Source organism: Penicillium malachiteum, assembly GCF_028827825.1.
Source record: "Penicillium malachiteum strain IBT 17515 chromosome Unknown utg000001l:1.0-8184562.0:1.0-8186909.0, whole genome shotgun sequence".
Classification (NCBI taxonomy): Eukaryota; Fungi; Ascomycota; class Eurotiomycetes; order Eurotiales; family Aspergillaceae; genus Penicillium; species Penicillium malachiteum.
The window spans coordinates 457,548-478,907 of record NW_026643094.1 but is presented as its reverse complement, the minus strand read 5'-3'; the positions used below and the strand labels follow the sequence as shown (position 1 = coordinate 478,907).

Below are 21,360 nucleotides of genomic sequence, written 5' to 3'. Positions count from 1 at the left end.
TCTTCTTCAATGAGCGAATTGTATTCTGGAATGAATATCTGTTTTTTTTAAGGATTGGATGTCCGATGGTTTAGCTAATATCTAACTCAATCACAATTTGAATGAACAAATTTAATCAGTTCAAGATTTCCTCCAAACTTTCCTCGGAATCAATGGATTCAAATATCCTCTTTTTAGTTGCAGTTTCTGACGCAATTGTGGCTCAATTGGGCTTCAAAGCTACATTGGGACCTATACATGGGCCGAAGTTCAAGTTTAACTTGAAAATTGCACTAGTTATTGTTTTGTCCCCAACCTCGGGAATCAGGTCTCCATGCAGCGAGACCATACTCAAGTGCTACTGCTAATTCGCCGGTCAAAGCAAACATTTGAGCACCGAGAAGAAAATAGAATACTTCAATCCTGGATTCTTCGATTTCTTGTTTAAGAACCAATTTGAAGAACTCATCTCATCCCAATACGAAAATCCGGAACCCAAATATCCAAATATTCGGATGAAAACCTCTATAAATTCTCCTCTCCATCCCTTATATTCCAAACTCCCCCCTTTTCCTTCAAATACTCAGGCTCAGAAACCCAATGTACTCCAGGCCCATCTCTATACCTCTCCTCCATCTCAATTCCCCACCTTAATCCTCCATCCTCATCAACAAACCACCCCAACCTTGTCCTTAGATTCTCATATGCACCCTCAACCAATTTCCCTGACTCAATCTCTCGCACCACTTGTAGGAAATTTGCACTTCCTGCAATAAGAACTAGAATGTCACCGAGACATTCTACGTTCCGAACTAAACTTCCAAAATACCGTCGTTGAAGTATTGCGACGATGATCGTTGTGAAAATTAACCAGATCATTATACTAACACTTAACCAAACAGCAACAGTATTCATCTGTAGTAGCTCGACGCGTTGAGATATCTCTGCGGAGACTGTTCGGTTTGTATGAGAGATCGGATGCATAGTATCCTGGTAACTTGTCACCTTATCACTAGGTAACCCATCTTCCCCAAGTACCAGTGCTGGTCCAAGTGTAGTAGGTAAACTGGCGTTGATTTCCTGGTATGTCCATCCACCTGTAAGAAGAGAAACGTCATTACTAGCGAAATGCTGGAAAAAAGTTGAGAACGTTTTCTCGGCTAGAGTTGTAAATCTTGTTGGGTTGAGAAGAGCGGTGGGATCTTTGTTCGCTTGCATGTACATGGAATAGCTCATGAAGTCCATGTTTAGTCCGTTTATGGTGTCCCGGATGTTGTAGGTGTTGTCATCCAGATCTTCTGTGCTGTATCCGCCTACGTGTGAGGCTCCGCCGAGGTGCAGTGTGTCCGCCGCTGTTAACATTGATGCCATGAAGAGTCGGCCGTAGCTATAATTCGAATGTTAGTAGCTGGTATCTTTTTCCCTTCGTTTTGCAAATTCTGAAATGGGAATCATCCTGGATGCTTACCTCAATGTTACATTGTAGTATACAATACCAGTCTCCTGACTAAAGCTCGTCTGGTTATGCGGTAAGAAGTTATCCGAAAATGCCTCTGTCAGCTCGGATGGCGTGCTCGTGATATTGTAGCTTTGGATCTCCCCATTATCTGGGTTCACGGTGATAGATGCTTCAGCAGCTTCGATCAGCGGTCTACAATTCATCATTGTGACAGACGGCACCTTGGGAAAAAGCAGATCGGCATCGTAGTATCCATTCTCATTTTCGTTTCGCTTGATTCCCGTTACTGCATTTCCGTGAAACCACTTTGCGGTGAAATTCCGTTGCCAATTGCGTACTGTCCATGTTGCTGGGTCGGTGTTTGGGGACCAGTATCCGACTGCTATGCTGGGATCCCATGAACTACTGCTTCCGTTACCGCAGCAGATTATTTCAGCGGGATTGACGAAGATAGTTGTGCAGTTTGGACAGGTGGTTATATTCTCAGAGGATGTGATTGGGAGAACTGCGCTGGGGAGTTCACTGTATACCGCGCCGAGTTGATATCCGCCTTCGAGATTGTGCGGGATTGTGCTTGCGTTCCAGATTGTGTGGTTGGTTAGAGCTGTGGGTGTGAGCCAGATTGAGAGATTGGTTAAAGTGGTAGCTGGGTATTCGGAGCATTCGATGCGGCCTCGGATTGCTGGTGTTGTAAATGAGATGTTGGATGTTGGTCCATCAAGTGTCTGGTCGGATTCGTCGAGATTATTTGGTAGATCGACCCGATCGAGATCGTTCAGCTCAACTGGTACAAAACTCCACCCATCCTTGCTCCAGGAAGGCTCGGAACCGTTTAGCGTTAACTGGATAGCAGCTGTGTACATCCAGTGAGATGAGAGATTCGTGTATAATTCGGCAAGGATGGCACCTGCGTAGTCGTCTGAGCTTCCGGGGTAGAGGGATTGCGAGGTACTAAACACAAGAGGGATATCCCGAATCTCCAGTGTTTTATTGAAGGTAATTGATTTTGTCACATCTCCAGGGCTGCGATCGAAGAGAGCCGACATGGAAGTTGTGACTAACCGAGTAAGTTGGGGAATAGAAAAAGACTCTTATTGGAGGAACATACATATTGGAGAAAGCGAACTTCCAAAAGTGAGAATTGAAAGTAGCCAATGCTTGTTAAATGCTGCTTTCATACAAGCCCAGAGCCAGAAGGAAGATTGGTATGATAATGCAGCCCCACGAGACAGTTGTGGATTTTCCCTCGACATTTCTAGAAATGGTGTGAGACGTCGAAAATTGTCATCGATAGCACCCCACCATAGACCAATTCCAGTAGCTATGAGAGTTGGAATCATTGAGAATGGAGCAACAGATGAAACACCACTGTTGAATAGAGACACTTGAACCTGGTATACAAATGCCTTCTCGTATAGCCCAGCACCTTCTGCAAAATGGTACAGCACAATGATGCCGGAAATGACGACAGCAAGAATTGTGATCAGACCTAGTATGGCTGGAAGACGGAGGAGCATGGGAGTACCATTCTCAGACATCCTCGTGTTGTGTTCGATTGGATTGTCAGTATGGAGTCGGCAAAGTCCATATGAATCGGTGCAGAACCATTCGTCGCCAAGGGCTTCATCCATGTCTTTCTGGGAGGGCTGTTTGAATGATTGAAATGCTGATCTGACGAGTGGGTTATCAGATATGAGACAAGCCGTTCCAATTGTGGTGGCTGGGTCTCTGTTTAGATTGAGAGGTCTACGTTGTAGCTGTGTAGACCACCAGACAAAAAGTACAAGGAAGAACGAGATGGCAAAGAGGATTCCTAATGCAATGGCAGCACCCGGCTGAACCACAACTCTAGATTTCACATCGCGAACCACACCTTCCATAGTGATCTTTTGGGACGCGCCTTGTTGAGTCAGAGCGGCCTGAAGCACCTCTCCAAAATATCTCTGTTGTGCTTTTGCGGCGGAAGAAACCCAATCTGGATCATTGACCAAGGCTGTCATGTTGTAGTCATAGAGAGCGCCTAATAAAATGGTTGGCCCACCCATCATTGCTGTCTGCGACCATAGTATGGAGATCATATAAGTTGGCCAATCCGAGTCAAGCATCATTGATCGAAATTCAGTGGTGTTGAGCAGAATATCTGGGATAGTAACTTTGTTTTTCTCAAACTCAGTTTCGTTGAAGGATATTACAGGGTCATCCCCAGTGAGCGCGATAGTAGTTGTGACATTGGCCATGTAATAGCTTGTATCGCACAGCTGAGCTCCATACTTCGCGTCCGCAGATTCCCACGAATCGGTCACGATTATGATCTCTTTACCATCGCATTGTTTCGTATGATTGGTGCTGAATACTGTATTAACACCACTTTCAACTGCCATTTCTGCGTAGTAGAATGTTGAGACATCAGACCAACTGCCACCTCCCATATTGAAGAAATCTGTGTCTGCTGCTAAACCATATTCACAGCCATCTGATGACTCCCATACGATGGAGATAGAGGGTACTTTTACCACGCCTTTTGTATATTGGATGGTCTCGTTGGCTTGAGATTGGATCGACATTGGAGTGCATGTCAGCTCTGACTTGAACATCACTGTGTCTGCCCTCCATGTTTGAGAAGATGTTGATGGTAATGAAGTAATTGGGGCATCCTGAAGACTGGAAGGCCAAAAGGGCAAGATCGTATATTCATCCGTGATCCAAGGTGAAGTGGATACATTCTGTAAAAGATTGGCAATTGTTCGAAAATGTGTCGCTCGATCAGCATCTATAGGTAATGGAGAGTTGAATGCAGGTGATAGCGTGAGAAAATCAGTTGACTTTGGAACAACAACATCATCTGAGAATAGATAGGCAGATGAGAGAGATGAAATTCCCATGAAGCCAAGGATGTTGACCAATGTAGCGCAGACCAATACCCAGCTGCGCCTTCCGTTCTTCTTTTTGGCGAATCCATCGTATAGCGCGTTCCACCAAGCTCCAGGTGTCTTAAGAATACTTGTTGGTGCAGATGATCCCTCCGGCCGCGCCAGGCGAGCAAAAGGTTCAGTTCGTTTCACATCTTCGAATAGCACTGCAGTCATCTGGACGTATATCACCGCTATCATAGTGGGGCTATAACGCCAGCCAAATAACATGGCTGAAGAGCCATTATCTGGTCCCAGACCATAGTGCGTCGAGGAAATCCACCACAATAGAAACGTAATCAAGCAGAGAGCAAGGGAACTCAAGCTCAAAATTGCCAGAAAAATGTGGGTGAATGTATATGGCACCCAGCTAGGAATCCAAGCAGTTGGTGCTTCTTCTTTTATCGTGGGCTCTGGTCCGATGGAGCTTTTTAGACTTGAGACTGGAGAGTTGTTCTTTCGTCTTTTCGATCCAGACCTGCTGGATGGAACAAGATAGGAGAAATAAGAGCGAGGAAATTGACCTAAGAGATCCCGATCTCGATCTCGGTCTTTTGATGCATTATACTGTCGTGTAGTCATTATTAAAAATTAAACCGGCACTCCAGGTGCCTTGCGATGCGCAATTGAGGATTGTAAATGGCAAAAAGAAATATTATAATAACATTAGAAACAGAAAGCATGCGTCAAATCCTTTTAGCTTATAATATGCAGTGGCCAGTCTTCTTCGTTTATTGACCTAATTTTAAGCGAATGAGACCCTGATGCAGGAAAAACAGGTCGAGGCACGAATTAGTATCCCTCCCGTTGTAAAGGGTCCCAAGATGTCCAATGAGGATGATTATTTAGACGCAGAGAAGCCCAGAAAAGATATGGATGAGCATTAGTACCGTTATCATGTACGTGCTGTGCCATCTTGCATTTGGCCCCATTCTTGAGCATGGTGGGATCAATTACCCGCATTAAGACCTCATTCTTTTCCAAGGTTCCTTTCTCCATTGAATACTACCAGTGTGCATTAAAGGAACAGTGATAAATCAATTGATGCTACACTACAAAACCCTCATAATAAATTGATAGAATGAATTCCATAGAATAATAAAGACACCGAGAGGCAATGTTTGCGGAGAATGCCCCCGCCGAGTCCCGTAGACCTAGACCCTTTTACCCGTTGCTTAGCCTCTCGCTGGCCATCACTTAGCGCCGAAGTCCCCTACTTAGCAGAAAAACTTGCATTAGTGGGAATTTAGCGTCACTAAGAATATTAGCCACTATACACAGTTATGCAACTAGATGACTCGGTGTTTCGAGTAAGCGCTGTGATATTGGACCCTTGTCAAAAGTATAGTCTGGGCGGATCGAATGTTCTGCACTAAATGTGATGAATTCTTGACCCTGCATACCAACCCCGCTGCATATTATAAGAAGGCTTGGACTTCTTTGCTCAGGAATCTGGATTTCTCTCAACCTCACTCAAGTGCTCTTATTGCTCTTACCTTTTGATCCAAATTCTGATTTACTCAAATTCATGTTGGTGCCAGTGGCATAGATCCCTGCGGAACTTGAATGTGGCACAGAACTGGGACAATGATGCTATGCATAGCACCTGTACCACGCAAGACTCAATAAGGTATTAATGTTTTGCTGTTGAGGAGTCAAGCGTGGTACTAGATGTCAGGAAGGTAAGACCCCTGCGTAATGAGACAATTTGGAGATTCTACCTCATCTAACCGCTTACAGAACTACTACTAACACAAGGTACAAGAAGGTACACGATCGAGTGGTTCACAATGCGGAAAGCATGGTAAGACTCTGAAACTGGACTGCCGAAAGTGCAGAGCTCAAGTGTCACCATGTCGTATGTCGACTATTGAACAGAAGGAAAGAAAACACAGCATCCAGAATTGGAAAAGAAATGGAAATCTTCGATAAGAACTAATGACTTGAATGGTATATGTACAGAGAAAGATAAGAAAACGCAGATCATAGAAGATATGTATGCGCTTCGTTGGATAAGCAGAAGGAAGGATCCACGGAAGAGCGGCCAAGGGCCAACAACAAAGAAAAATTTCGGGAATATCCTCGTCTGCTGGAATCGTATGCGCAGGAAAAGGTAAAGGGGGATCAAAAGGTAAAGGACTCGCTGACATCAAAGTTGAGGGGTTGAGATTTACTCAAGACCAGTCGAGGTTGACAACCAAGCGGACTGGGCCCTCGGCTTGAGAAACAGCCAGAGAAGGGTTACCCTGATCAGCACTGGTGTAGGCATTGACAAGACTGGCAAGGCCAGTGGCAATGCTGGAGCACATCTCACCCTCGTGGTTGCAGATTCTCATACCCTGAACGTCTAGACCGGCCAGCTGGGCAATGATGGAGGAAACATCCCAGCCGGAGTATCCGTCGTTCTTCTCACTGCTCATGTCGAACTCACCCCAGGTACCAGCGTATTCACCGATGCCGGAAAGAGGAACAGAGTCAGAGCCAGCAGCCCAACCACCCTGGGAGTTGTCATCGATGGCAACATAAGCAACGCCATTGGCCGGCACGTCAAACTCGAGAGCCTTGTTGGGACTCCAGAAACCGTCCATCTTGCCGTTGGGGCCGTATGTGTTCCAGAAGACGACGGTCTGAGAGCTGGAGCTGCTGCCCTCGAAGCGGAGAACGTGCTTGTACTGGTTGGCGACGTCCTCGGAGATCTGGATGATGTTGCTTCCCCAAGGGCTACCGACGTTGCCGATGTAATCCCAGTCGAGGGATCCGGTGGACTGGCTGGCGGTGGAACCACCGAATCCAGAGCGAGAGTACTCGCCGTCGGAGGGGGTCTCGTACCAGTTTCCTCCACTGGGGGAGCTGGTGGGAACGGGAGTGACGGTGGATTCGACAGCTGGGTTGGAAGTGAAAACGGCCACAGGGGCAGTGGTGGTGGTTGGGGCAACATAGATGGAGGTCGAGGTCGAGGTCGAAGTGGTGGAAACCTCAACAGCCCAATTGTTGATCCAGGACTCGAGAACACCGTCGATGGTGGCGTAGACCTCATCTCGCTGCTCGAGGTCTGCGATCTTCTCTGCAGCCGGGGCGACGACCGGCGCCTCCTCGTTCTGCGCAACATCTCCAACCTTCGCGTGGGCATGGCGACGGTCATGGCCGTGGAGGCGAGCGACAGCCGAGCCCACAGACAGGGCTGTCAAGAAAAGAACGGAATTCTTGTACTGCATTTTTGAAAGAATGAATTGGAATAGAAGGAGTGACTTGAGCGATGAAGCTCGAAAAGAAAAGATTCCGATTCAAAAAAAAAAAAGAGTGTGTGGGATGGAAGAGAAGGAGAGAAAATGTGCCACAAAGAGTGTACCAAGTACTACCTTTCACTCTGGGCAGCTGGGCGAGTTCAGGTCAAAATGAGGATCAGGGGTTATTTCACTGCAATCATTTAATTGGATCTTATTTGGTGGTTCCTGAACGCCATTCACCCAGAAATCATCCTTGATTGGTGCGTGCAACAGTGGAACAGGGGCCGAGACCCTGATTAAGGGATTTGAAGTACTTGATACTTGATGGTAATATGGAGAATCAATAATTAAGATCAGGTACTCAATACTTTCACTCTTTTACACCTTTTTACACCAGATTCGGGTCAAATGAGAGAAGGTTTACCTCAAAAAACAATAATTCTCACTATTATTCACGTTCTATTATCCTTCAGTTTCTTTACTATATTATATCCCATATTTTATTATATTATTCACTATGAGGACTATAATTATAGGTAATTAATTAAATGAGACCCTTGAACCCTTTTGGACCCTGATGGCTTGAACCCTTTTGTCCCTTAACGGGAAATCTTGCATCTTTCACTCACTCCACTCTTCTCAAGCCACCAATCAATCCTTTCTCCACCAGGGCACTAACTCGGTCTTACGCGTCAGATTTTATCGATCAAATGAAACGTTCACACGAGTTTACGGCTCTAAATAGGGCGTGATGTCAACAAATCCGAGCTCAACACGACAGGTCCGAACTAAATATACGCGCCCAAGAACAACGCATCAGGCCAAATTAATAGTGAATTGAGATTCGAATCCGTCAAAATTGTACTCAGTACGGAGTACTCAGTGCGGACTCTACGGAGTAACTCGATTCAAATCCACTTTCGCCTGGACCACAATGATCGCCCACCAAAAAGACCCATGTGCGTGCAGGCTCCGCTAGGAGGCAATTGGGTCTTTTCGTGCGAGGGACAATCAATATTGCGCGGTAAGGTACTTCTGGTCAGGGATGAAAGAAGCCCTAGAATTTCTTCGACTCCACTACTTCTGTATTCCCTCCACTGGTGACTCCATTTTGCCGCAGTGGACGCAGTGGACGCAGTGGGCGCAGTGGACGCAGTGGACGCAGTGGCTCTTGCTGGCAATCCAGACTGGCCAGACGTCTTGGCCGGTCCCAGAATGTCTCATCCCGCTTCGAACTTTATTCTTCTGAGTGATTTTCGGTGTCCCGAGTACCGTTGCAGGATATTCTCCGACTATTATAGATTAATGGGGGCTATGATCACCCTAAAGCTGCCCACGGAGGATAACAATTGAGCATTTCTCTGATTGAGCAGATTTCATATTTCACAATTTTTACAATTCTCACCTTTGCTGCAATTGACAGCTCAATTCCCGCAGATTTCGGTAAATTAAATCTGCAGGGGTTCTGTGGTCGGGCTTATGATCAGCGATTTGTTCCACTGGCGCTGGGCCGATTCTGAAACGATGATCTAAGCATAAACACGGGCGATTTCAGTGGTCAACATCGGACAATTCATGTTTATTTTTGTCATCTACACGAGCGGTGGCTGGATGCCTGATCAAATCAATAAACATTTGAAATCGTCAATTGATACTCCGTACTGGTGGAGACGTTACTATTTACAGAACTGGTCGAGCGCTTCACTGCCTTCCTCATAAACAAGAAAAGAAACAATTGACAAGGCAACAGGGAAATTATGCTCATGATACGTCACTCGAGGGAAATGAAAGAGTAGGAATCACTCTCCTGTCTATCGCAAATCTACGCCCCCCTCAAACGCAGCTCCACCTGCCTCTGCATCCAACTGCACACTCTGATCCAGTCCACAGACCCGGAAGAGCATCTGTGGCGTGATTTCCTTATCCAATCCAGGCAATCCATCCTTTTTGAGCTTCTCCAATCCGTCTCGCATGGCTGTGAGTGCCGGGCCGATCGTCGCAAAGGGAAATATGATAATCTTGAATCCAAGCTCGCGCGCCTCAGCCGCTGAAATCGAAGGTGTCGATCCATGCTCAACCATATTCAACAGCAAGGGCCATGGTGCAAGGTCCCGCACTGCCTGCGATGCCATCTCACGCGAGGAGATTCCTTCCAGGAACCCGACGTCTGCGCCCGCGTCGCGTGCTGCACGTAACCGCGCCAGACTCTCCTCGTACCCTTGTCCCTGCAGCGCGTCGGTGCGAGCAATCACCACAATATCGCTACCCAGTCGTTGGCGTGCCTGCACCGCGGCTCGAATTCGGGTTGTGTAGGTTTCGCGATCGACGAGGATCTTGCCGGAGAGATGTCCGCATCGCTTCGTTTGTATCTGGTCTTCGATGTGGAAAGCCGCTACTCCTGATCTGGCGTATTGTTCCGTTGTACGAGCTACCATTATCGGTCCACCGTATCCGGTGTCTGCGTCGGCGATGACTGGTGTGCTTGGTGAAAGGTTGGAGAGCATTTCTGCGTTGTTGCGCATGTCGTTCAATGTGCAGATACCAAGATCTGCTTGTCCGTGTACAGAAGCGGCGGTTCCTGCACCGGTCTAAACCACAGTAGATTGATTAGCTCTTGTTCCATATCGGTCTCTTGACAGTGATACTAATACTTACCATGTACAGCGCATCGAACCCAGCGGCAAGAGCTAGTCGTGCCGACATGCCATCATAGACACCAGGTGCCACAACGAACCCATTGGGATCCTCCAGAGCTCGTCGCAAATTCGTTGCGCCTTGGTTCAAAGTCATGATGATTGATGATATCAAGATATTCTGATCAAGATCTAACAAGGATATGCAGATATAATAGTCACTAACTTGATTCAAGTTCAATGATAGATACAGATGAACAGGACTTAATTCAGCTTTGTCCGGGCGGTATATCCGTCTTTATATCCCCTCGCCTCCCCCTCCAAGTCTTTTTTTTCTTGTTTCCCCACCTATGAACTGTTCTTGCGCGGTGATGATGCGCTCTCCACTGCCGGGCCGGGGCCGATACCGGGCTGATGTCACCGGTGCCACTCGGCATTTCTTTTTACTTGTACGGATGCCGAACTTATGCGGAGTAAAAAAAGAAAAACATTGCAATTGAAAATTTCTTCTAATTACTTTCTTGGCTGTAGCCTGGGTGATAATTTGTAAACAAAGGGATTGAGCTGGTTGAGTTGATACGAAGGTGTGCAATGCATTATGCAGGGCCGAGGAGCTACCTACTACTTGCCGACCGCGGCAGTTGTTTGAGCGGGGTATACTCGAGCAGTTTCAAAAGAACATAATCTCACCTTGAAGTTGAGAATTATCATGATGTTTCAGAGCTAAGTCAAGTCAGTCTCTGTTTCCAGCATGGTTTCTCTGAGTACTCAGGTCGTTAGACTTTCTGGATCCTCATCTCCAGCCCTCATCTCCAGCCCTCAAGCACTTGAGTAATCAATCTTCTTGTGTGCAGGGATTGGTTTCCCCAATCTTCAACCTTGGAAGTCTTTTCCATGTCACATCCAGGCTCACGGCATAGAAGGAGGATGACAGCGTATTCACTAACTTTGTCCTTCTTCAAACTTGAACCTCCGAGTCCACTTCTAGGACGGCTGATATATTCGCTGTTGGTAAAGTACAAAGTTTCATGGCTGGTAACACGCGTCGTCTCGCTGGAGTATATCGTGAATAACGAATCCGTAGTTTTTTGAGCTTGACGTGCACTTATAAATGGTGCTCAACCTGAATCCGGCATTTGATTTCGGCGGCACCCACGGACGGGCCAGCATGACTTCAACACCAGCGACCAATGTAGCGATTACCTTGCACTTTCGCGGGTCTGGTGATATTCTGTTCAAGTTTCCATGCATTGACTTTATTTACAGCCAGGTTGCATATTCATCGGTGTCTTCGAGCCCTGGAGAGATTCACGCTCTTCTTCCACGCGATTTTGTGAGATATATATCCTCCACTACATATTATCTGGGTTCTGTCAGTGGGCCATCCATTTCTCTCTGGGAAAGTCTAAGTAAAACTTGAAAATCCATAGATCCAGGTAATCGCCAAACTTGAACGGGCCATCAATGGCTCTTGCTGCACCACTTCGGCATAGGCATAAATGCTGGGTTTTTAGTTGGATCCGGATCATTTTGATATCGTTTCGATTCAGTCGACGGATTCCAAATTCTGTATTGAAGCCGGCATTGTCTTGACCAGACCTTTCATGGTTTCAAAGATAGAAGAACTCGGTGCTTGGTGGGATGGTAAAGTGCTTCGAGCAAGCATCTTCAAGCAGGGCTGCGAAAGCTGGAGCCGCGTTCCAGAGTCTGCACATGTGGGCATGTTAGAGGCCAAAGCCTTCAAATACGTGTTTTTTTGGGAACCGTGTGTATGAACACCCGAGTCTGCTTGTAGGACAAGGTCATTTGTGAAGCTCCAACATCCATCGTGTTCTTTTGCCTTTTCCACATGGACATTGGGACCAGGTCTTTGGCAGCGACTGCGTAGAAGAGGTGGCCATTATGCGCGGCCTGGACCGATTTGAATTCTCGTTGTTACTTCTGGGACAGGTATTTGTGCTAGTAAATGGTCGTTATTTCCATGATTAATTTCAAGGGCATCGTTAAGCATAGCCAGAATGAACGATCGGTCTTGGCCCTGTCAGCGTATGACACTGACTTTCTGTTTAGAAGCCAAGAGGAAAAAGAAACTAGCCTGAGTTGCGGTTGACAAGGGCATAATGCCGTGCATCAACGGGTGTCAATTGTTGAGACCGCCGGTATGCAGCTCTAAGAACTATGTCGTAACCAGATATCTGCCTTGAAAGTAGGTGACATGAGCGTCTGAAATGAGAATAAAATCAGTCCGAGGTATTATCGGTATTAAGATGTGATTTACCTGTAAAGTTGAATAAGAGCTCTTAGTGATAGCAGTAGCCAACATATCAAATGGTCCCTCCTGCAAGCTTTTCTGCCACGGCTGACTTTGAGTCGCGCAAAGCCCGAGGCTTTGACTTCTGGCCAGCTCTTCTGCTCGCTGCCTTACGCTCGAGTCACATGGTAGTGTCTTGAATCATCAAGGATATCCACTGACAGGTTTCTGAGTAGCTAGGTTTCTCTGCTGATGGATCAAGTAGTATATTGTTGAGACCAGGTGGTGTGGATCACCTGATACTATATCACCTCCAGGGCTTCTCTCTCACTCTTACTACTACCTACCACTACACACACCATACACAGTGACACATCTAATCATCATCTATCAGTTTCTTCATCATATATGTACATATGCTACCTCCAACGCTCATTCTCCAGAAGCTATGGAAAGATCTCCAGTGAGGAGATCACTCGTCAACCCTTTTGTCTCTGAATTTAAAGATGCTTGAGGGTACAGGCTATGCGATTCCAAGTAGAGAGCTATAGACTGTGCAGTGGTCTGAGGGCCTGCAGGATCAGGTGAAGTAGGTGATTCCACGCTTCAAATGTTGAGTGATGTGGCATATGAGGAAGAGCTCATCAACGTCAACCTCTGGACGTTAAGTTTTCTAACTCTTATACCATAGCATAATGACTACAGGATCTCCTTTCTCCACCTCCCCTGTTCCCGCGATCTCCGCACTTGTTTCAACCGTGCATCTTTGTTCCCTCCTTCTCCTGCTCAAAAATGCTAAGGAACAAGATCAGGGCAGTACTAATGGATATCAAGCTCGGATGGAATGTCAGGATCTACAGCTGACTACCTTAGCATCGACCTCCCTTGCGCCGTGCAAGTCAGTGAGAATATCTCTCCCAAACACTCCCCAAGCTACAAATACTCAATGGAACGGCCGTCCATCTTCATTCCAAGGACTTTGGGGTGGAGCTTCGGATAGCATGTGGTATGGTGGCTCGGGACGCTCCAGTTACTTTCGAGTGGAGAGCTGTTTCATCTCAGAAAAGTGAGATGAGTCAAACACGGACATACTTTACAGCTTTGCTGCGAGAGGCCTCCTTCGACTCAGAGAGGCCATAAGTTGCGACGGTGACTTGGAATTTGACGCAAACGCCATTGACATCGTCACGGCTCCTTCCGAAAACAACGGGCCCTGACTCCCGGGGTAATCGGAGAGGCGCGGTTGACTGGATGGACTGGGAACAGGATGGCCGAAGCTCTGTCTCGGTTAATGAAGTCCTTGCCGATGAAGTAACTGGTGCTGAAGTCCCGGATCGTAAAGAGGTCAACACCACCTTCGAACACTCTGGGTTGAAATTCTAACATCCTGGCACTTTATGTGATCAACCAGCTATTAAGTTCCTTTCCCCACCTTCAAGGGTCTTTTTCTTTTTCAAATACATTACGGCTTCGACTCTTCTTTTTAGTTCTTTCTCTTCCTCAACTGGATGTGACTTTTCTCTGGATCACACCTTAACACTCCAACTTGGATAACAATGATGTTGAAGATGCTCATTACGAATACAGCGATGATGCGAAACACAGTGGTTTATGATTTTGAGAAATCTGACCTCACCACAAAAGCCCAGTTCTGCTAGAATAATTCGAAGGTAGATATGTTCACAGTTCTGCTGCGAGAGGCTTGATCCGCCTCAATGACGCGAAACAATGCGAGAGGGACTTGGGATTCGACCCTAACGCTATGAAAATCGTGACAAGTCCAGCTGAGGATGGCTACCTAACCTGGCGAAAGAAATCTACTTTGAGGCTCCGAAGGATGGTGTCCCTGAGTGTCCCAAAGCCATCCTTGCCAAAGCTGCCACGAAGGACACTAGCCCGTCACCCAAAGACACCGCTTGACCGTCGGAGCCACAGAGCAAAGGAAGCCAGGGCAGACACTGGGCACAACTCCCACTGCCAATATATCTCCAAAGTGAGAGCAAAGTGAAGGTGAAGTGAGACCAAAATGAGATGTGCACCGCTCAACCAGAAGATAGATGTGTCTCGGAGGACTCAAGTTCCTTCATGTCAAAATATCTAATTATTTACGAACAATAGGAAACTGCGAGAGACTATGAGTTTTGAGAGGAACCTTTGGAATCTTTTCACAAGGACAAATCATGCTCTTGTTGAGGAGTATCATGATGCTCTGGTGTCAAGACTTCATCACGACCTAAGATATCCTCTGGAGCACCGAGCACGCCTTCTTGCAGAAAGCGCTGTATGATATTTATCGAACGAGACGGCCTTCAATCTTTCTTTCTTTCGATCCTTCAAGTCCAAAAGAGGCAATTACTGAATTACCCACGGACTTTGCAGACCTTCCGCACCGCCACATCCCCGACACTGATTATCGACATAATTCCAGTGGCCTGGTTCGATTCTACTTTTCTACTCCAGCAGACGCACACCAATTTACATCTTCGACCAAGTTCCTTACCATCCGATTCTCCTATCTCACACAAAATTTTCTCGCTATCAAAATGCTTCTGCTTCTACATGAGTAGGGCTAACACCCTCACTCAAGTTCTCACTAGTTTCCCAAGTCAAATCTGTTCTCTGCCAGAAAGAGCTTAAATAGGGCATAGAAAGCTCTGCTAGGTCCACGCCATCTAATTGTGCTGGATCTAGTAGTACGGAGGTATGTTCATCATCAGGCCTACAAATCCTACAAATCTCCTTTTCCACGAGCAACATCCTCTGAGCACAGAGAGCAGCAGTATAGCGATGTTTCATCCCAGTTCTCTTTTACACGGACATCTATCGGGATCAATGCAAGTGGTCTCTCCTGCCTCCGCATGGAAAGCCAGGTGGAGCCATTGACACATTAATCAGATTCACAACAAGTGTCACCACGATGAATCCGCAGCTGATCTTAGAGAGATTCAATCATATTACATTTCATGCACCAATGGCAAAGGCAGCAAGCAGGCAGACCAGGCATGCACCTGGGAGAGCACCAGGCCCCGAGGTGTTCCGGCAGTTCGACCCAGGATTGTATTGGTTGGTCTCGCTGAAACGACTGATAAACTTGTGAAGGATGTCAAGTTCTGGCTCGACCCATAGAGGGGGAACGTGAACATGGTCCTGACCTGCGAAATCGATCACTGTTCTCGTTTTCTCATTCTTGAAAAATGGGAACGACTTGGGAACAAGATTGAAATGACCCGGTCGAATTCATTTTGATTTTCCAGTCACGCAATAACGTCGAATGAGGTTGAATAAAGTAAGGAAAGCATGACGATTCCGTTTTCGTCTCTTTTTCACAGGCAGCCACGCTCCAAGTGATCGTGATATTGTTTTGGACAAAGTTGGTCTTGAGCATTTGGGAAGAACTGTGTGGGAACAACATAGGCTTCTTGAAGCTGGACACTGGACTTCCCAAGTCAACGCAGCCAGTAGCACTTGAGAGGAGTTCAAACCCCAGCAATCAATGCGGATCCAAGGCGATGGCCACCCTGGACAAGGACGAAGACTATAAGGAGGATCCAGGGCGCATTTGGTAGATTCTGATTACCAATTGTTCTATTTCTATATCTCAGAAAGGCAAACTTGAAATTGCAAACATTCGAATGCATCATAATACTCAAGTGCTTGAAATACTCCATACTGCTACTAGTATACTTACCTAGGTAATGTGATGATGTATATAATTGATACTAGTACATAGTAGAAATTAAGGGTTGGGGGTCTTTAATTATCTCTATTTTTGACTCATTTGTTCTGATTTATTCTAGGTTTATGTGAGGTTAGTTACATGTTAGGTTTGATTCTGATGGAGAAAAGGCTAAGACCAAGACTGGAGTATGATTTTGCCAGTGATTCTTCCAAGTCGTCTACTCCGTGTAGTCGTATAGTGGAATATGTATCCGTAATTCAAAGTGGATTTAGAGAATTTTATGAAGATCTTGATTCTTAGTCATCGGGAACCTGGAATCCACCCGCGGACCTAGGCAGTGATGGATGTCGTGCGTCTCGGTCAAATCTCAATCTCCGAGACATTCAATCCTCAATTCACCTTGAATCCTGAAATGCGCCCAACAACCGACTAGTTCCTCCTCTCAGATCCAGTCTTCAAGATATTCCTCCCTCACCCCCACCGATGGCTCGCTCCGCCATTGTCCAGGAGTATGCCGCGCCCTCGACAACCTTAAGTATCGACCAAAAGGTCTCCCAAGAACGACAACTCTATCGCGTCACTCGACCTCAAGGTTACCGTGTCTCATGGCACGCCAACCCAGCCGTGGAGCCGCACCATTTCGGCCAGTCACATCCCATGAAACCATGGCGCCTCACATTGACCAAGCAGCTGGTCCTAGCGTACGGCATGCATCATGCAATGGACCTGTACCTGGCTCGAGCCGCGACCTACGAAGAGATGGCAGAGTTTCACGAGTCGGATTACCTCGAATTCCTCAGTCAAGTTATGCCCGCCGACATGGACCGCCCAGAACAATCAGAAAACGTCGCGCGATTCAACTTCGGTGACGACTGTCCCATCTTCGACGGGCTCTACAACTACTGCGCCCTGTACGCCGGAGGTACCGTCGACGCCGCCCGCAAGCTCTGTAACGACCAATCTGAAATCGCCATCAATTGGTCCGGTGGTTTGCATCACGCGAAAAAGGCTGAGGCTAGCGGCTTCTGCTACATCAATGATATCGTCCTCGGTATCCTACAGCTACTCCGCCACCACCCGCGCGTCATGTACATCGACATCGACGTTCACCACGGCGACGGCGTCGAACAAGCTTTCTGGTCTACCGATCGCGTCCTTACAGTCTCTTTTCACAAATACGATAAAGATAATTTCTTTCCTGGAACCGGCGCCCTCGATGATACAGGTCCAACCCACCCTTTAAACCCAGGCGCTCACCACTCCATTAACGTCCCATTGAATGACGGCATCGACGACGAATCATACATCCAGCTCTACCATGAAGTCATCGGCGCCTGCGTGCAGACTTACCGTCCAGGTGCTATTGTTCTACAATGCGGCGCAGATAGTCTAGGCTGTGACCGACTCGGCTGCTTTAACCTAAACGTCCGCGCCCACGGTGCCTGCGTCGCTTTTACAAAAACTTTCGGTTTACCTCTTCTCGTTGTCGGTGGTGGAGGATACACACCGCGAAATGTTTCTCGCGCCTGGGCACACGAAACATCCATCCTGCTAGACGCAGATCAAATCATCGATCCTGTTATCCCGGAATCTGTCGCTTTCCGTAATCATTTCGGTCCTGATTACTCGCTTTTCCCGGCTTTGTCCCAGATACGTACGATTGAGAATAAGAATACTCGTCAATACCTTGAAGGTCTTGTTGAAGCTGTGCATGAACAGTTGAGATATCTCAAGGGTGCACCTTCTGTTCAAATGAGCTTTATTCCTCCAGATATTCTGGGTTTACGTGAGGATACGGAGAAGGAAATTGAAGAACAGACAGCTATGATGGAGGAGGAGTTTGAGGAGAGGGAAGGAAATGGTTCAGCTGTTGCTGCTTCTATGATGGCCAATGCTGGTTCTATTCCTGGTTCCGCTGGTGGTATCCCTCGTGGGGTTCGTCGACGCGAGTTAGAACGGGGTGCTGGGTATAAGGGGGAACTGTATTCATAATTTGGATGATTAGGTGATTCCCTTCTGCTCTTTTTGCTTTTCCCAGTCCATCGGTCAACTGGTGTTTCGGAATGGTGTTTTAGGCGTTTATTTGTTAAGGTGGCTGGTGGAGGAGTTTACTTTTACTTCTTTCTCTTTTCTTGTTGTGATATCCCGGGGAAAGGAACCTGTGTACAGTTGATATGAAGACCAAGATAAAAAGAAAATAATCCATTTCAAAATCAATACATTCGAAGAGAAAGTCATGCCAACACCACTGGAACTTGAATACTCAATCCGCTCTGAACGCTGTAGAATCCCTTCCAGATGTCCTTTATCACTCCGAGTCTATCACTTCATCCTGCACTCCTGTCATTATAGATGGAACCATTACCATGAATGCTGCATCTTAAGTCTTTTTTTGTTCTTTTCACTTGTTATCTCCCTCTCCTCGTTACGATACAATGCATCTCAAATAAACATTACCAGGTACTATGTACCTCATGCCCTCATTCAAACCAGGCAAATGGGATCCGTTAAATCGAAGGAAGGGAATGGGGAATGGGTTCTTTCTTTTCTTTTTCATTTTTAATTTCTGTCAAGTTCTGAGTCTTGGGACTTTTTTTTGGGCTCGTTTGTTTGGGGCAAATCCAGGATGAAACCGGGTATCCAGCAATGGCACGGCGTCGTGGCCGGGAAACGCTTGTGTTGAACATCATGGGCAATATAAAGAAGGTGTAGACATGGACGGGATTATCATCGTCATCGTCGTCTTCGACCGCCGAGAAAATCGGATTAAGCTGGGTAGTCTGTGCAGGTTGACTACATCATCTGACGGACTGCTAGGAGCAGGGTAGGGTGGGAGTTTATGAAAGGAGTGTGGGCGGCCTTGGTTAGGATGAATGGCGGCGAGAAGGTATTCCCTTCTGATAATCTTTTGGTCGAGGTTTCTCTATTGCGTTTCCTCTGCGTCAACGAACTTCTCCACAGCTGATGTCTCAGTATCTTTCCGTTCCACTACGGCTGGTGCAGCGGGCTCGGTTTCGTTTCCTATATGGGTGGGAGGCGGTATTAGTTGTGATGTCCTGGGAAGCCGCCTGCTGTGGGATGCGCTGAAGCCATATATGGCGGGATCTGGAATTGCGATGATGGTTTCTGACCTGGGATGATGGGCGCAATGGCTAGGATCTGCTTCTTGGCAAGCTCGGGGTCGTGAGGGTCGCTGTGATCAAACAGTTAATCATGAAGCGTATACAGCCGGGAGACAGGGAACTTACATCTGCGCGTTGATGATCCAATCCAGATCTTCCTCTCCTTCTTCAGAGCCACCAGGACCACCTTGAACAGCACGGAACAATCGGGGCTTCCAGTCAACACCCTCGTCAGCACGCTTGGCGGCCTCATCTCGTTGACGATCCTCGATCTTGGTCTTTTCATCTGTGGCAGCTTCGTGGTTTCGGCTAACGATGGCCTTGACGGTCTCCTGCCATAATCGCTGTGACTCACGCTCTCCCTGTTCCTCAATTGGACGGGCGATAGGCTTCGAATGCTTGGCGTGGGTAGCGTCGAACAAGACATCCTTCTTGTGGCTCTGCTAGCTGATTAGCTTCTTCTTGGCGTGGGGAAATGTGCATGAAACTTACGTGGACATCCTTGATGATCATTTCGCCGTTCCACATGCCTGAAAGCTCATACAGCACCTCGCCGGTCTTTTCATTCTTGATGGTTCCTCCAATCGCATTATATGTGCCTGAGAAATATCCCTTGGTCTTAAACTCGATGTCGGCCACCAGGTTGTTCTCTGGGCATCGGACGTAACTGTGGTCGCCAAGCTCGTACTTCATTTTGCCGAACAGAATTCCCCGGGCATACATATTCGGTTGTGTCAGAATGCTGATTGATCTGTTAGTCACTCAACATCCCAAAGCTTCCCAACAGGACCTACTATCGTTCGCCCTTTGCTTTGTCCTTGCCATGGTTCGTCAGTGTCAGAATAGCAATACCCTCCATCATACTGGCTGCGGAGTTGCCCAGGAATTTACTGCGGGGCTTAAGGGTTCCATCGATACGAATGTTATGCTCGGGTGCCATAAAGAAGTAGCTGGACTTGGGCGGGTGGTGCGAGGTCTGTTCGGCAACATAATATCCACGAGTTCCATCAGGATAGTCCCAGTAGCAGGTAAAGGTCTCGCCGAGAATGGGGTTCAACGGTTTCTTCACACCTCTATATCGTTGACGTCAGAACGGGGGGCAACAAAGCAATTCAGCATGGGCGACATACGGAGGCTTGATGTGCCATCCACTCAGATAAAGCTTGACCACAGAGACGAATCGTTCAATCGGATCATCGAACGTAGGAATAGGAAGGAGCGTGTCGGAATGGGCCATGAAGCTAGAAAAAAAAAACAGGTCAGTATGGGGGGAATCCTCGCGAAGCTTTCCCTCTCAACTTCTCGCATATAGGGTATAATACATACTTGGTAATTCGCTCTAACATCGACCTGGGTTCCAGAATGAATGTAGGAAGCACGACACGACTCAGGTCGGCGCCTGGTCGGAGCTGTGAAATGATGTGCGACAAGACTAGGTGCTGTCAGTATGAGATTCTGCGGAGAACTCCGGACTCAACATTACCATTTCCCTGGTCGGCTTCAACGATTTCTTCATCACCGCTCACGGGGGGAATCGTCCACAGACGATCTACCTAGGATTGGGTTAGGCATGGTGTGGGTTGAAGATTGTGGGAAAGATTGCCTTACTCGCCAAGGAAGAACGGCGGAGGTGCGGGACCGGCATGACTGTGTTCGGAAGGACAGAAAGAGTATGATGTTTTGATTTTACTGCATTAAATAGATATGATCGAAGGAGAGAAGATATTCGAAAATATCGAGGTTCACCATAGAAAGAAAAAAAAGAATGAGCTCCTGGTGAGAGGAGAAAGAAAAAAAAGTTTTTGGGGAATAAGAATACGACACAGACGGCGCTTACTAGTATGGGGCAGTGACGTTGAAAAGCCTCACTATACTTGAAAAGGGTTGGCTTGAGAATAGTTGAAGATCCATAGATTAAATAGAATAAAAGAGAAGAATCTTGAATCATCTGTCTACTCTTCTATTAAAAAAAAGGGAATCTGATGTAGTTCAACTTTCCCCCTTTACCCTTTCCCAACAAACGGAGTATCTCTTATGATCATCATGAGGGGCAACATCTTGGCGGAGAGTGGGAGAGAACTGGGTACATAATATCGTAGTA

At 47.0% G+C, this 21,360-nt stretch overlaps 6 protein-coding genes across 6 annotated transcripts; 2 read left to right on the top strand and 4 right to left on the bottom strand.

Moving 5' to 3' along the window:
- Window positions 1-504: 504 nt before the first annotated feature.
- N7483_000183 (DUF3433 domain-containing protein) lies at window positions 505-4,929 on the bottom strand (the record flags this gene model as incomplete). Its single annotated transcript, XM_057083621.1, has 3 exons — window positions 505-1,366; window positions 1,448-2,495; window positions 2,547-4,929. 3 exons carry the CDS (start codon window positions 4,927-4,929, stop codon window positions 505-507), a joined length of 4,293 nt encoding a protein of 1,430 aa, XP_056949770.1.
- Window positions 4,930-6,521: 1,592 nt separating this feature from the next.
- On the bottom strand, window positions 6,522-7,562 carry aspf4 (allergen Asp F4; the record flags this gene model as incomplete). Its single annotated transcript, XM_057083620.1, has 1 exon — window positions 6,522-7,562. One exon carries the CDS (start codon window positions 7,560-7,562, stop codon window positions 6,522-6,524), a length of 1,041 nt encoding a protein of 346 aa, XP_056949769.1.
- Window positions 7,563-9,385: 1,823 nt separating this feature from the next.
- On the bottom strand, window positions 9,386-10,364 carry N7483_000181 (isocitrate lyase/PEP mutase family protein; the record flags this gene model as incomplete). Its single annotated transcript, XM_057083619.1, has 2 exons — window positions 9,386-10,162; window positions 10,230-10,364. 2 exons carry the CDS (start codon window positions 10,362-10,364, stop codon window positions 9,386-9,388), a joined length of 912 nt encoding a protein of 303 aa, XP_056949768.1.
- Window positions 10,365-13,153: 2,789 nt separating this feature from the next.
- Window positions 13,154-13,528, top strand: N7483_000180 (uncharacterized protein; the record flags this gene model as incomplete). The annotated part of the gene is made up of 1 exon (XM_057083618.1): window positions 13,154-13,528. One exon carries the CDS (start codon window positions 13,154-13,156, stop codon window positions 13,526-13,528), a length of 375 nt encoding a protein of 124 aa, XP_056949767.1.
- Window positions 13,529-16,620: 3,092 nt separating this feature from the next.
- hosA (histone deacetylase HOS2) lies at window positions 16,621-18,129 on the top strand (the record flags this gene model as incomplete). The annotated part of the gene is made up of 1 exon (XM_057083617.1): window positions 16,621-18,129. One exon carries the CDS (start codon window positions 16,621-16,623, stop codon window positions 18,127-18,129), a length of 1,509 nt encoding a protein of 502 aa, XP_056949766.1.
- Window positions 18,130-19,179: 1,050 nt separating this feature from the next.
- On the bottom strand, window positions 19,180-20,904 carry N7483_000178 (OSBP family protein; the record flags this gene model as incomplete). The annotated part of the gene is made up of 8 exons (XM_057083616.1): window positions 19,180-19,330; window positions 19,386-19,699; window positions 19,752-20,001; window positions 20,054-20,332; window positions 20,390-20,500; window positions 20,586-20,691; window positions 20,743-20,808; window positions 20,868-20,904. 8 exons carry the CDS (start codon window positions 20,902-20,904, stop codon window positions 19,180-19,182), a joined length of 1,314 nt encoding a protein of 437 aa, XP_056949765.1.
- Between the last annotated feature and the right edge of the window lie 456 nt (window positions 20,905-21,360).